The sequence below is a fragment of the Sapajus apella genome, unplaced genomic scaffold, assembly GCF_009761245.1.
Source record: "Sapajus apella isolate SASKATOON/1434 unplaced genomic scaffold, GSC_monkey_1.0 scaffold9, whole genome shotgun sequence".
NCBI classification, from domain to species: domain Eukaryota; kingdom Metazoa; phylum Chordata; class Mammalia; order Primates; family Cebidae; genus Sapajus; species Sapajus apella.
Genome location: NW_022436949.1, coordinates 44,065,078 through 44,079,958, shown reverse-complemented (window position 1 = coordinate 44,079,958; position 14,881 = coordinate 44,065,078). Strand labels below are relative to the sequence as shown.

Here is a 14,881-nt window from a genome sequence, read left to right as displayed (position 1 = left end):
CCTGGCTTATTTTTTGTGTTTTTAGTAGAGACAGGGTTTTACCATGTTATCCAGGATGAACGATGTGGCTTTTATGAATTTATAAAATTGTTGTATCTTCAAAGCATGCCTCACAATCTTTAAGAATATCTGAAGTCCCAACCAAATAAGCTGGCTTAACCCAAACTGAGTTAAAAAAAAAAGAAAAAAGACCACATTACAGCAAAATATCATCTGTAAGTGTGAAAAAGGTATTTATTAGTGGACCCAAATCTCAATTCCATTATACTGTGTTCTGTGTGCAGGTCCACTGACAGCTGCATGTTTCTGTGATGCTACAAAGTCAATAAAACCAAACAAATCTGCAACATGGATTCCCCAAACAGGGCAAAGGTCAGTGAAACAGAATCTGGGAGCCGAGGGCCTGGGAACCAGAAAGCCTAAGATGAGCATTGTTTTTCTTTGTTCAATGAGAAATAACTATCAGAGGTCTTTGGCTCACTGCATATGAATTGGACTGAAGGGCCAGTTCCTTTCTCCCCATCACCAAGGGAACTGAGCCGGGCTCTCAAGGCTCTCACCTGAAACACCAGAATTCCCGTGTTGGCAACCGCCAGATTGATCTTTGTGCCTTCCCTGTCCTTGGCTGGGTGCAACCGGATTCCATACATCTCCAGCCGACGGGCAATCTCGAGGAGCTGGAAATCTGATTCTGCTGGTGTCTGTCCACTGACAAAACAAAAATTAAAGAGAAAGGCCAGGAGATTTGAATTCCCTGTTTCTATTAATATGAGATTAAGAAGCTTCTCTTGGGAAATAAAAAGGCATTTCATCACAAACACTGGGGCTACTCGATCAGATGACACCCAACCTCCCATTCACTGTGACCCAAAGTCTACCAGCAAGGACAAAAGCTCCATTGCTCATGGGACGCAAAACCCCAAATGTCTCCAAACTTGGCCTTTTTTTTTTTTTGAATCTCAAAGAGTTTCCTTTAAGGTCATATAAAAGCAAAACACCACTGTGTTAAAAACAAGTTTTCAGTTGCTCTCAATAACCTAAACCTGCAAACAAAGTTCAAGACAACATTTTTCACATGGCTGTCAGGCTCCAGTGCTCTGTAAAGCAACAACCAAAAGCACCACGAGTCCTCTGAAAACATTTTACAAATGCACACAAAAACAAAAATGCAGAGGCTATGAAGGTTCTGGATTTTCACGATACTCTGACCTTGTTCCTAGTTCACCAAGATCATTTCCCAGCCTCCCATCAGGATGATAACTGGAAGGTCCTCTGTGCTTACTGTCTCTTTTGTTCCAAAGCATGGGCATCCTAAAGTTCCAGGCTTTTGTGGGTGACCTGCGCTTCTGAGCAGCCAGGATGGGTCACCGCATCCCAGTAAGCCTCTGTGATCTTCTTTCCTCACTGTTTGTAGTTTTCTCCACAGTAGTTGGTGTGGGGGGTAGAGGGGAGGGGCACCCGTGTAGGTTGGGAGGCAGAGAGAACTGGCTCAGAGGGCACGTGGAGCCAAGCGTGAGACTTACATGTGGTTATGGTGAAATTCCACGATTTTGTCCTCTAGTGCGTCCTGCTGAGGTATGTATTTATTTTTTGCTAAGTGCTCTCTGTCTAAGGTTTCATCAAAATCTCCAATCTCAGCTAAAAAGAAACAGAGGAAGAAAAATAGGTCACATAGGATGTAGACTTCCCAGTTTGTCAATATTCCCCAGCTAGTCACACAGAAGCTGGCAGACTACAGAAGGTGAGTGCCGCTGGTGGGGGACGTTGGAAGGGCTAGACCTCAGAGGTGGGATACGAGGATGTTTTTATCAACTGTGGTGATGTTAAGAAGACAGTTTCCACTCCTCCTCAACCCTAACAGTCAGAAAGAAGCCTCAAGGTCAGGCGCGGTGCCTCATGCCTATAATCTCACCACTTTGGGAGTCCAGGGAGGGTGGATCATTTGAGGAATTCAAGATCAACCTGGGCAACATGGCGAAACCCCGTCTCTGCCAAAAATATAAAACTTAGCTGGGCGTGGTGGCAGGCGCCTGTAATCCCAGCTACTAGGCAGGCTGAGGCAGAAGAATAGCCTGAACCCAAGAGGTGGAGGTTGCAATGAGCCAAGATCGCACCATTGGACTCCAACCTGGGCCACAGGGCAAGACTCCATGACCAAAAAAAAAAAAAAAGAAAGAAAAGAAAAAAGGAAAGAAGCCTCAGAATCATCCATCTTCAGCCATACCTGTTCCTGGTTTTCTTTTCTCCCCGTCTGCCTGGGGAGGTTCCTGTAAATTCTCCACATGTGGGTGATAACCATATGACCTCTCAACAAGCCCTGGAGCTTCAGTACTTTATAAAATCAAAGAGAAACTCTTATATGTTAGAATAACTAGTGCAAAACCCAAATGCTTTATCGTATAGAGAAAAGACGACCGTCAGTGAGTGAAAGGTAAATAATCTAATGCCTAAAAAAATTAAGAGTTTATTAAACTTTTCATAGTCCTGTTGTCAGAAGTAACAGGTCCAACTGCAAAGTCTTATACGTTTTTATCTATGAGAAATATGATTCACACGTAACCTCGTTTTCTCACGTAATCTCAAGATAGCTCTCAATAGTGCTGGAACATGGAAAGTTAACGGACACAGCTTTAAAATCAGACTTGCCTTAACGACACTAGCTCAGGGCACACCAAGTGTTATCCCTCTGAGACGGCACACCTTTTTCTTTGTATCACATATACTGTGCAACAAGCTTAATAAAAAACAGCCTCCTGACCAGAGCCCAGCTGTTTTGATAAAAAGCAAGGGAACTGTTGCTATGAAACTCACCTTTCATCCTGTCACATGAAGCAGCGTGTCACACATAGGGCAACGAGCTCCAGTCATCAAGCAGGAGGTGGCCTGGGTGTTGCCATAAATCACACCCAGTGAGGATATCTGCCCTGCACAAAGCCGTGCCAACTCACCTGGTGGCAGCTGGGGCGCTGGAAGAACCCCTCCCTCATTTGCTTCCTCATGCTCTGAAAGACCCACAACACTTCCCTAACTGCCTTTTCTGGACTGGCTTCCTCCCTCCTAAATAGAGTAAAACTGCCACCCTCCAACACAGAAAACGGCACAGAATGGGGGGTGCGCCTGGTCAGCCTGCCATCATCATCTGTTGCCTTGACGATGGAGGGCCTGGCTTTTCCGAGATTCCTTCTATCTGGTCTCAAGGAAATGCAGTGGATGCTCATTATTCCAGGCAGTTATGATCTGTACAGCCGCCATAAACACTGAATTAGCCATTCCGGAATCATTCCTCCTAGGGGAAATACGGGGTGAGGTTCCTACAGTAGTCTTGAAACAACATTTTAGTTAACTGGCCGTGTCTTATGTGTGTTTCTGTTGAAAGCCATCTTAAATACGCATTGTCAAGTCCTTCGCATGGAGCTCACGGCCAACAGCAGCTGAACTCACGCCTGAATGACGCTTACCTAACACGCATTTGCTCTATCAGGCAGATGGCGCCGCACTCGGGGGCACAAGACAGCGCTTCAGTGCCACGCCTGGGGACTGTCTTAACAGTGAAGCCACCAATAACATGCACAAAACTGTGAAAAGTGCGGCACTAAATACGCCGTGAAAAGGGTATTTGTTATCAGTACGAGGAAGAAAAACCAGAACGCAGAGCTTTGCCTCATTTGACCCGCACTGGGAATGCGCATCAGGTGACTCCAATTTTTTGTGATCTTGGGCATGTCCACAATTGACCGTGAAAGTGCATGAGTGTTGATTTGGGGGTTACAAATAAATGAGTGAATTTGCAAAGACAAAATCTGGAAATAATGAGGCTTAATGGTATATAGAGGAATTCCTTAAATCCTAAATGTCTTGTGAACTCAATGTGTGGGCATCTTAATGCCCATGAATCTTACAACACACTCTTTCCCAGCATTCCACATCAAGAGAGACACACGGTCCAGGTTTTCCTTTGGCATCAGGGTAGAGACCCCTAGTTCTCTTTTCTTTTGGGTGGTCTGCCTTTTCTTGCCCTCCTCCATGACTATGAAATTCATTCGCTCTCCACATCTTTTTGAAATATGGAAATAGGCTGCTCCTTATATTTTGGGAATTTTGAAAACAGACACATATTTAAGATCTGACTTCTGTTTATTATTTTTCTGAGACAGGGTCTCACTCTGTCACCCAGGCTGGAGCACAGTGGAGTGATCATGGCTCACTGGGGCCTTGACTCCTAGGCTCAAGCGATCCTCCCACCTCAGATTCCCAAGTGTCTGGGACTCCCGGCACACATCGTCACACCTGGCTATTTTTTTTTATTTTGGGTAGAGACAGGGTCTCACTATGTTGCTCAGGCTGGTCTTGAACCCTTGGCCTCAAGTTAATTTTGTTCTGTAGAGACAAGGTCTCACTATGTTGCCTAGGCTGGTCTCAAACTCTTGGCCTCAAGACATTCTCCTGCCTGGGCCTCCCAATGTGCTGGGATTACAGACATGAGTCACTGCGCCCAGCTGACTTCCTGTTTTTTTTTTAATGTTTATGCTGAAAATGACATATCAGCTTATGCATATACTACATTCCTTAGCAGTCTACTCAGTAAAACAGTAAGAAAAACAGCAATAAACCAAAATCCTGTGATTTCAATAAATGAATGCAACTTCCCCAGGGGACAGGCGTGGACAACCAGCCTTACTACACGGAACCCTCAGAGTAGGGACCACACGACCTGCACAAACACAGCCCTGCCTCGCCTCTGCACTGCGCAAGTGCAGCCTTTACATCAGGGCCAGCTAGTGGCTGATTCTTCTCCTCATCGGCTTGTCCTTCTTAGTCAATCCACAATAAATTAGAGAAAATTAAAGTCCAAAATACTGCAGGGGAGATACGTGGCCAGTGACAGAGCGGCAAGTGAACAGACTATCTTAAAGACTCCATGCATTCAAGCAAAAGAAGGGAGGAAAACAAGAAGACATCAGACTGTGTGCAGAAAGACACACAAGATGATGTCACCTACCAGAGACAATTTTCTATTAGGGTTAATATAGTTTCAGCCAAAGGGAGGTGACTTGACCCTTATACCTTACCAATGACGCAAATAATTACCAATAACTGAAATCACGACACAGTTCACAGAAGATTCTATGAGATGCCTCCTTTTATGACTGAGTAAATGGGATGCTTAAAAATGCAAAATGGGGCCTTACAAATATCAGAAGATTTTAAGAATACTGTATGTCTCATGACTGTATGTCAATTACCATGTCAACGGCAGGGGTACTTTGGAATCCATCTATTTAACTGCCTTTCGAGAACGGAAGATTCTTGGGGGACTTTGAGACACTCGCTGGTTTCTGAGGAAGAATGGTATATTGGACTGAGACAATGGTTTTCTGGAAGTTAGCAAATCTCCATTCTAAGATACCCAAGTGAAATTCACTAGTGTTAACAGATCTTCATTTTTAAAATTTATTTTCTTAACTGACAAAATAAAAAATATATGGATTGCCTAGGCATGATGGCTCATGCCTATAATCTCAGCACTTTGTGAGGCTGAGGTGGGAAGATTGCTGAAGCTCAGGAGTTTGAGACTGGCCTGGGCAACACAGTGAGACATCATCTCCTCAAAAATAAAAGAGGCTGGGAACTGTGGCTCACACCTGAAATCCCAGCACTTTGGAAAGCCGAGGCAGGAGGATCACCTGAGGTCAGGAGTTCCAGACCAGCCCGACCAACATGGAGAAACCCAGTTTCTACTAAAAATACAAAATTAGCTGGGCGTGGTGGCACATGCCTATAATACCTGCTACTCGGAGGCTGAGGCAGGAGAATGGCTTGAACCCAGGAGGCAGAGGTTGCGGTGAGCCGAGATTGGGTCATTGCACTACAGCCTGGGCAACAAGAGTGAAACTCCATCTCAAAAAAATAAATAAAATAAAATGACAAAATATTAGCCAGGCCTGATGGCATGCACCTATAGTCTCAGCTACTCAGAAGGCTGAGGCAGAAGGATTGCCTGAGCCCAGGAGGTTGAGGCTGCAGTGAACCGTGATCAAGATACTACATTCTAACCTGGGTTACAGAGACTCTGCGTAAAAAACAATTTTTTTTTGGTATACATTTATAGTAAACAATATCGCCATTTGATATATGTACACATTGTGAAACCCGGTCTGCCTGACTCAAAGCCTCCCCTCCCTCTCCACTATCATTTTATGAAGAGGGGAGACCAAATGCAGGAATGGCAAAAATCACACAGCGTTCTGTGCTTAGGGTCCCTCCCCTGTAAAATAAGGACAACGACAGACTTGATCTCAGGGGGCTGTAGGAGAATTAAATGAGATAATATATACAGTGCTGGCACACAGGCTTAATAAAGACACCTATTTTTTTTTGGTTTCTTCTTGCCCATGTCATTTTTTCAAATTGGTAAGAAAACATCTATCTATTAAGTGCTCATATTCAAAAAACAAGAAGATGTGCATCAACTACTGAAACCTTACTGTAATAGACTAGAGCAATTTTTTGACTACTAAGAGTGACACTTCCTATAAACCTTCGTAAATCTTGTTAACTAGGCATTTATGAGGATGGGAGGGGCTGACTGTATGAGACCGCTTCATCTACAATGGAAATGTGGAGGTGATATGCTAGGTCAACTTTCCTCTATAGTAGCGCTTATACACTGAGTGTGATACCCACAATTACCTTTCTGAAACATAATGTGCATATTTCAATAATCTCTGCCTTGGTCAGGCGGGAAAAAAAAAACACCCAGATGGGGTGCCAGGCGGCCTTGAGATGAGCACAGTCTAATTTATCCTTTATTTATATTAAGGCAAATTAAAATATCTAGGGTCAAGCATCATTAATCCAGCTTCATGTGTCTTGGTTTACTGAACTCTGGAGAGCAAACACTCTAGAGAGAAGTGAAATAGCATATGAAGGCTAACACGCCATATTCAATGATAAAGTTTAAATCCAAGAACAAGACAGAACAAGTGGAACTGGCAACCACGGATCCGAGCTAATCCTTTGAGACAACTGAAGTATTAATTGTGTACTAATCCTTGAAGCAAAATAAATGCCTGAACAGAAAATACAGGGGTTCATATTTGGGGATATGCACATTAAATGACATCAGTATTGTTTTTCTCTTCCACCCACAGGCCTTCACGTGAACAGCAAAAAAAGACATGGACAGTCTTTTTGGGGGGATGTGATGTTTCTCCCCAGTAATCACATCACTGTGTTATTTCCAACATGATTTTCAAAGGAAACCAACAGAACTTACATTGCACAATGTGTGAAATCAAGAGCGCTGCGCTGGTGTCATTACACGTCAGCCTGCCTTGAGCCAGGTCTTGCTTCACCTGCAGTGCGAACAGGTACCTGCGAAGATCAACAGAGCTGGGTGTCAGGCAAAGAGGGCAGCAGGTTGCTGGCAACCTGGCCTCACTGTGAGAAGCCACGGAGGGGGATACAAGCCCCAACCAGGAAGTCTGCATGGGCTGGAGTGGATTCCAGCTGCCATTCACTGCGGTGTAAATATCTCCCCCCAAAATACAAAGAGATGTATGCTACCATCTTTTCACAGTATGAATAATACGTTTCATTTTATATGGGGAGAGAGAGCCATAAAAATGTGGGACTATAATCTAGCACCCTATATATTTTTGTAGGGTATAGGAAATATTTACATTTTTTTCACAGAATCAGTCATCCATACTCTAAAATTGTTCGATGGCTCAGACAATAAAAGCAGTTAATTATGCTGAGTCAGACGTTTGCCAATGAAATGAGAAAAGCAAGGGGAGTGCCTTTTTTTGTGGCATAATTGCCACTTAGCTACTCCATAAATCCCAGTTACCAGATCTGTAAAATTCAATTTAACTTACTTTTAAATTCTTTTCTTTATATTGTGGTATTATGCACGTCAACATTTTTGGTGTAAGAAAAAAAGATATTTGTAAATCAAAGACATTAAAAACTGTGCAACAGCAAATAGGTGTAAGAAAAGGTGCTCAACATCACCGATCTTCAGAGAAATGCAAATCAAGACGACAATGAGCTATCATCTCATCCCGGTTAAAATGGCTTATATCCAAAAGACAGGCAATAAATGCTGACAGCCTCATATGTGGAGAAAACCTCATATACTATCGGGACAGAGAGAAAACCCTCATCTACTATTGGTAGGAATGTAAATGAGTACAGCCATCTTCTACCTGTCCATCAACAGATAAATGGACAAAGAAAATGGGGTATGTATACACAGTGGATTACTATTCAGCCATAAAAAAGGAGATCTTGTCATTTGCATCAGCATGATTGGAACTGGAGGTCATTATGTTGAGTGCAATAAGCCAGGCATAGAAAAACAAACTTCACATGTTCTCACTTATTTGTGGGAGCCAAAACTTAAAACAATTGAACTCACGTGGAGGGAGAGCAGAATGACATTACTGGAGGCTGGGAAAGGTGGTGGGCGGGAGGGAATGGGGCCATTAACAGGCGCAAAAAAGTTAGATAGAAGAAATAAGATCTAATATTTAATAGCATAACAGGGTCATGATAGCCAATAATAATTTATTATATGTTTAAAAATAATGAAAAGAGTACAACTGGACCGTTTATTCCACAAAAGATAAATACTTAAGGTGATGGATAAACACCCTCCACAAGACAAAAACCAAACCAAACCTGTACAATGTGAAAATAGGTGTGAAAATAATGATACAAACTCACAGATTTTTAGAAGGGCAATTACTAGTTTTGCCTGCAGCTTGAGAAGAGAACAGTGTCCTCTCAGTACCGTTTGTAAACAGATTCTGTCCCTCACACAATTCCCTGTTGGGGCTGTGCACTGTGGCTCACGCCTGTAATCCCAGCACCTTGGGAGGCCAAGGCAGGCTGATCACCTGAGGACAGGAGTTCAAGACCAGCCTGGCCAGTATGGCAAAACCCCATTTCTACTAAAAATAGAAAAATTAGCCAGGCGTGGTGGTGAGGCCCTGTAATCCCAGCTACTCGGGAGACTGAGGCAGGAGAATCACTTGAACCAGAGATGGAGGCTGCAGTGAGCACAGATTGTGCCACTGCACTCCAGCCTAGGTTACAAGAGTGAAACTTCGTCTCAAAACAACAACAACAAAATTACCTGCTGGAAGTGAGGGAATATGTTCTCTTTCAGGGTCCACAAGGGGGCGTAGTTTTAAGGGCAAGAACTTCCTAGCGCCATGCTCCCCTCCCATCTCTCTCCATCCGGGAGATTTAACGGTTCTATGTTTGAATTTCGCGGGCCCGGGAAGAAACTAAGAGTCAATCACTCCAGCAGAAGTTCTAAGGAACTCCTTTCATTGGCCAGGGGTCTTAGAGAAGGTGGGGCTTCCTCCCAGGTGAAAAGTCCCCTTCTTCCACACCCCTTCGGACTCCATGTTTGGATCCCCTTCCACGAACACTCCCTTCGTGGAAGCTGTCTTTCTGTCTCCTGGATTTCCCCTCTGGAGTCCCCTTCCACACTCTCATGGAAGCCTGTCTTCCTCCTAAACTCCATCTCTCTCTATTCCCTAACACTCTCGTGGGCTGCTTTCCTCTCCTGGATTCCATCTTTCTGGATTCTGTCACCCAGTGTGAGAGTTAACTGCTTCCTTCTCTCTCCCCTTCTCATGTTTATCTCTCTCTTTGAATAAATCACTTTCTACAAACACGTTTGAGTCCGGCATTTACTGTGCACTGCGCCGTGGTGCCCTCTCTCATCCTTGAGAGGGCAGGAGACCAAGAACCTGGAGAAATGTTCTCTCAGGGGAGCTGAGGGCACCCTGAATCCCTGTACCCCACTATTACAGAAGGACAGAGAGACAGGGCCTTGGAGGCATGGTCCATTCCAGGCGATCAAAGCATCTCCTTATTTAAATAATAAGGCAAATAACTGAGCTAGAAACCTGCCTGGCCAGAGGAAAGGGTGTTTCGGGACAGCCAAGTAGTTGAGGAAAGATTTTACAGGTTTATCTCCCATAAAGTAAAACTTTGCCTCAAGTATTTGTCAAAAAAATTCGAAGTGCCATTTTGTAACACAGCAAGAAGAACAGAATTAGAAAATCTCCATTCCACAAATGCTGAAGAAAATATTGATTCCAGGAAGGATTATCAATGGGTGAAAAAAACATGTGGGAGATTGGACATTCATATAGGGCCAAAGTAACACGACTTTACCTGGCAATGGAATGAGCAGAATGTCACCACCTGAATGCAATGAACAATCTCGAATCATTACTGAAACATGAAGCATACGACATCACTTACGACAGACTCCAGCCCAAATGTTTAACCGTATCAGTCAAGCCCTAGTATGATTTTCCACAGCTGTGGTCTGAACGTTTATCCTCTCCAAACCTCATGTTGAAATTGCATCCTCATGGTTGGAGGTGGGGCCTAATGAAAGGTGTTTGGGTCATGGGGTAGATCCCAGAAGAATAGAGTAATGCCCTCCCTTCGGGGTGAGTGGCTTCTCACGTTCTTACTTCCTATGACAGCTGGTGGTGTTACAAAAAGCCTAGCACCTCCCCGCTCCCCCCCACCGCCCTCCCACCACGCGATCTCTGCGCAAGCTGGTCTCCTTTGCCTTCTATCATGAGTGGAAGCAGCCCGAGGCCCTCACCACATGTCAATCCCCAATCCTGAACTTTTTAACCATCCAGAATCATGAGCAAAATAAACCTTTTTTCTTTATAAATTATCCAGCCTCGGGTGTTCCTTTATAGCAGTATAAAACAGACTGTGACATCCAGTTTTGGAAAAACACAAAGTATAGAAGAACAAGTTAAACAGCACCACAAGAAAGCTAGCAGACAAAGTCAGAAGGTATAGCTGGTCCAATTTCTTCAACAAGATGCTGTCATAAGGAAAAGAAAATGAGGGACTAACCTATATTAAAAAGAGGCCCAGTAAACAAATGCAATATGTGGTCCTAGAGTGGATCTTTTTATCAATTGATTAATTAGTTGACTGATTGAGACAGGGTCTTGCTCTGTTGCCCAGGCTGGAGTAGAGCAGTGCAATCACTGCTCACTGCAGCCTCAACCTCTGGAGGCTGAAGCAATCCTCCTGCCTCAGCCTCCTGAGGAGCTACGACTCCAGGTACACACCACCATGCCCAGCTAATTGTTTAAAGTTTTTTGTGGAGAAAGGTCTTCCTGTGTTGCCCAGGCTGGTCTCAAACTGCTAGGCTCAAGAGATCCTCTTGCCTCAACCTTCCAAAGTGTTGGATTACAGGCACGAGCCACCACACCCAGCCAATCTTATTTTAGAAGAAGCAGATATAAAGGACAGTTAGGGGGTAAACAGGGAAATGCAAATATGGCCAATGTATTAGATGAGATGCAAAGTACATATGTACGTATAGAAAATTTCAGAAAGGGTATCTTACCAATGCAATGGCAATGGGAATGCAATGGTTTTACTTTCTCAGTCTTACTCATTTGTCTATTCTAACTTCCTACAATGTATATTTACTATTATGATAATGGAAGGCTATTTTTGATTTTCCAAAGGGCCTCTAACAGTATCAGGCACAGAGGTTTCTGTAAGAATTAAATAAGATACATAAAAACACTACTAGAAAAAAAATTCAATAAACGTTGGCAGTTTTTTTTTAAAAAATAAAAGAATAACTAATCCCCTTTAGGTCATTTAGGAGTTTTATTATTAAGAACTAAAAAACCAAGCAGCAATTGTATAACCAGCAAAAAGCACCCTGCAGCCTCCACACCTACCAATGGGCCTTTCTTTGACCTCTCTAATTTTATTCTTGGTCTCTTGCTCCACCCTTTTCCCTCTCTATCTCTCTCTCTCTCTCTGAGAGGCAACCTCCGCCTCCCAGGTTCAAGCGATTCTCCTGCCTCAGCCTCCCGAGTAGCTGGGATTACAGGTGCCCGCCACCACGCCCAGCTAACTTTTTGTATTTTTAGTAGAGATGGGGTTTCACTATGTTGGTCAGGCTGGTCTCGAACTCCTGACCTCGTGATCCGCCTGCCTCGGCCTCCCAAAGTGCTGGGAGTATTGGCATGAACCACTGAGCCCGGCCTATTTTACCTGTTTTAAAATTACATTCTGAGTATTTTACCATTTAACATTTCAAACATGAGGTCTGTGTTCACAAAGAGGTTTTCAGGGACAAATGCACAGGCAGAGTCTGGCAGGCTCTGGGGACCTTTGGTGACGATCTCACATGGGCTGCAAGATGGCATTAGCTTCTGAAAGTGCACACATTTACTGGGAGGGCACGTGGCTATTTTGAAGGCTGAAGGAAGAACGTGGCGCTCCCTTATTATGTGGACTCTTCCTGTTCCAACGCCCCTTGTAACATGAGAAGTCACTTCCTGGGAACTAACTCTATCCACTTTTTGACTGCCATGAGCTGTAAGCTGAGCACGCTGGCTCTGATACTAACTTTAGAGATGCTGTAACACCTTTAGTACTATCCACTGAAGCAATTCCAACCCATCTCACAGAGCCAAAGACTAAGTGTTACTTGGTGGGCATGAAATAAAATTAAACCGGTAAACACAATGAAAACAAGCACTCAAAATGGAATCAAGTTTCCTTAGCAGAAGGGTGGACGTGAGGACAGTGGCAATGACTGGCAGGGGCAGACCGAGTGACTTCACTTCTAGGGACTGCAAGAGTCACACATTGCACCCATTTGATGCCTTGTTTTCAATATGAATAATTTATTTCATCTGGAAGGCCATCTTCTTCTCTTTTCTTATTAAACGTAAGCAATTCACAATTTCCCTGCAGTCTAAGAGAACACCTCAGCAGGTGGTGCAGGGCGCAGAGCAGCACGTTCTGATAGGGTCCCCTCGCCTATAAGAACATAGGAAACTAGAAGCTGGATCCAACTGAAGACGGGATGCCCGGAGAGAAGGGGAAGAACAGAGGGTGGCTAGACTCAGCACAAGGAAAGCGATTCCAAGCCACGCCATCAGAAAAGCTAGGATCATCTTTTCCAAAGAGCCTCACTTGCTGTTTTCAGCCTGCACCCAGGAGTCAATACACTCCTCCTTCTAGATGCCCGGGTGTTGCTGTCAACAGGCTGCCGTTGCACTCAATGAGCAGTTCAATAAATAGAAAGGAATCCAGCTTCTTGCTGAACAGCAGGGTGCAATTTAATCTCCTATCTATATCAACAGGAAGCTGAAAGCTATTCCTGGAAGCCCAAAGCATTCACGATGGAGCTACAGTCACTTACGCTCTGCTGAACCACAGGCCAGTTTCTCTGTCTGTCCTGCTTCTGTCTACGTGTCCCTCCCCACAAAGCGCAGCTGCCACGGAGCTTCTCCCAACATCCCCTCATTCACCATCTGCCAAAGAAAAGCACCTGAAATCTCAACAGCCAGCCCATTTTTGCTTCTACAGGAATCTGAGATGACAGTCCTAACACATCGGCCCGGTGAGGTTCTCTAGGCCTTACACCAAGTGGGGAGTGACAGAGAGATGATAAATGCAGTAGGAATTTCAGATCAATTTTATTCAACAAAGAGCCAAATCAATCGTCTCCTTGGAAGAGACTTCTTAAATGTCAGTTCACACTGGGTGCCAGAACACAAAAACAAGAAAAGCCCGCTCCGTCCAGCTGAGCTCCTGTAACTTTATGAATTGATGGGCACTGACGGAGAGGCTGGCAACGTCCCAGGCACATGCGGCTTGATGGTAACGAGCTGGAGTTTCAGAGCAAGAACTGCAAACCTCTAGAGACGATGATTCTCAAAAACTGAAAAGGTGCAAAACTATCTGCAAAACAGCATTCTTAATGAAAAAAAAAAATGGGGAAATAAAGGATTTGTGCCTCCAACTTCCTGAGCAAGAAAGAGGCCTGCTGAATCACAGGAGGAAAAGGCACGCTACTGACGCTGCTTATTCCAAACACAACGACATTCCGCCAGCAGCTGGACTTTTCCTTAGATTTATTTCGGCATACAGAACTCAGGGCAATGCAGGGTCAAACGGCAGGAAAAGCAGTCCCAGAAACCAAGACCCAGCAGCCCCAGCAAAAGACCCTCTTGCCAGGCAGCTGGGTTTAGCAGCTCGGGCTGTCCCTCCTCTGCAGGTAGCTCCCAGAAGGCTGCTGGCTTCTGCCAATTCCCGGCTGCCTTTGGCTTCTTTGCCGATTTGAGGATTCTATGGATGTGGATGATTAGCAGCAACTTGTTCAGAACACACAAAGCAGTGGGAAGTCTTCGTCCCCGTCTCCCTGGATGGCACATTCCTGTACCCGACGTCCTTCCTGCTGCTGCTGTGGTCACGGGACGCCTAACGGATATCTCAAACATGACCTGGCCAGAACCACCCTGACTCTCCACTCCTCCCCTGCAGTCTTCCACTCCCCTCCATCCTTCTCTCATTTCAGTAACCCCTAACACCATCTCCCCACAGTCGCTCAAGTGGAAAATCTAAGCACTAGGTCTCCTTCCCTCAGAGTCCACCCCCACCCCATCACCAAGACAGAGAGACCCTCTTCCAGTACCTGTTCCAAACACAACGACTCGCCTCCATTTCCACTGCTACCTACTGGTGGCTCCTTTGCCACCATCGTGGTGCGGACTTCTGTGGCCGCCTCCTCACAGGATGCCCCGGACTCTCCTTCTCCCTCCACCATCCATTTGGCAGCCAATCTTTCAACACGACGCGTGCCAAGCCTCTCTTCTGCCTCACCACAGTGCTCCCAACACTGCTGCCATGCTGGCCCCCCTTTATGTATTTGAATGAATGGAGCCGACTCCCCCCTTGGGTAGAGAACTGACTGCCCCATCTCTTTGGAAAGCTCTTTCTCAGTAAATGACTGACAGTTCCCTCTTCCTCATGAGGCATCCCAGACCCACCAGCCTGAAGTCATCAC

The 14,881-nt window shown here is 44.9% G+C and overlaps 1 protein-coding gene across 6 annotated transcripts in view; it reads right to left on the bottom strand.

Moving 5' to 3' along the window:
- Positions 1 to 14,881, bottom strand: part of FARP1 (FERM, ARH/RhoGEF and pleckstrin domain protein 1) — a 319,198-nt gene that overhangs the window by 68,200 nt on the left and 236,117 nt on the right. For all 6 annotated transcript variants that reach the window (XR_004268890.1, XM_032277520.1, XM_032277519.1 and 3 more), the window contains exons 6-8: positions 7,277 to 7,374; positions 1,524 to 1,638; positions 561 to 708 (exon numbers count right to left, since the gene is read on the bottom strand). Coding sequence is in view for 5 of the 6 variants with exons in the window: in XM_032277520.1 (XP_032133411.1) it covers positions 561 to 708; positions 1,524 to 1,638; positions 7,277 to 7,374 (361 nt within the window). In the remaining variant the exon portion in view is untranslated. The remainder of the gene's footprint in view (positions 1 to 560; positions 709 to 1,523; positions 1,639 to 7,276; positions 7,375 to 14,881) is intronic.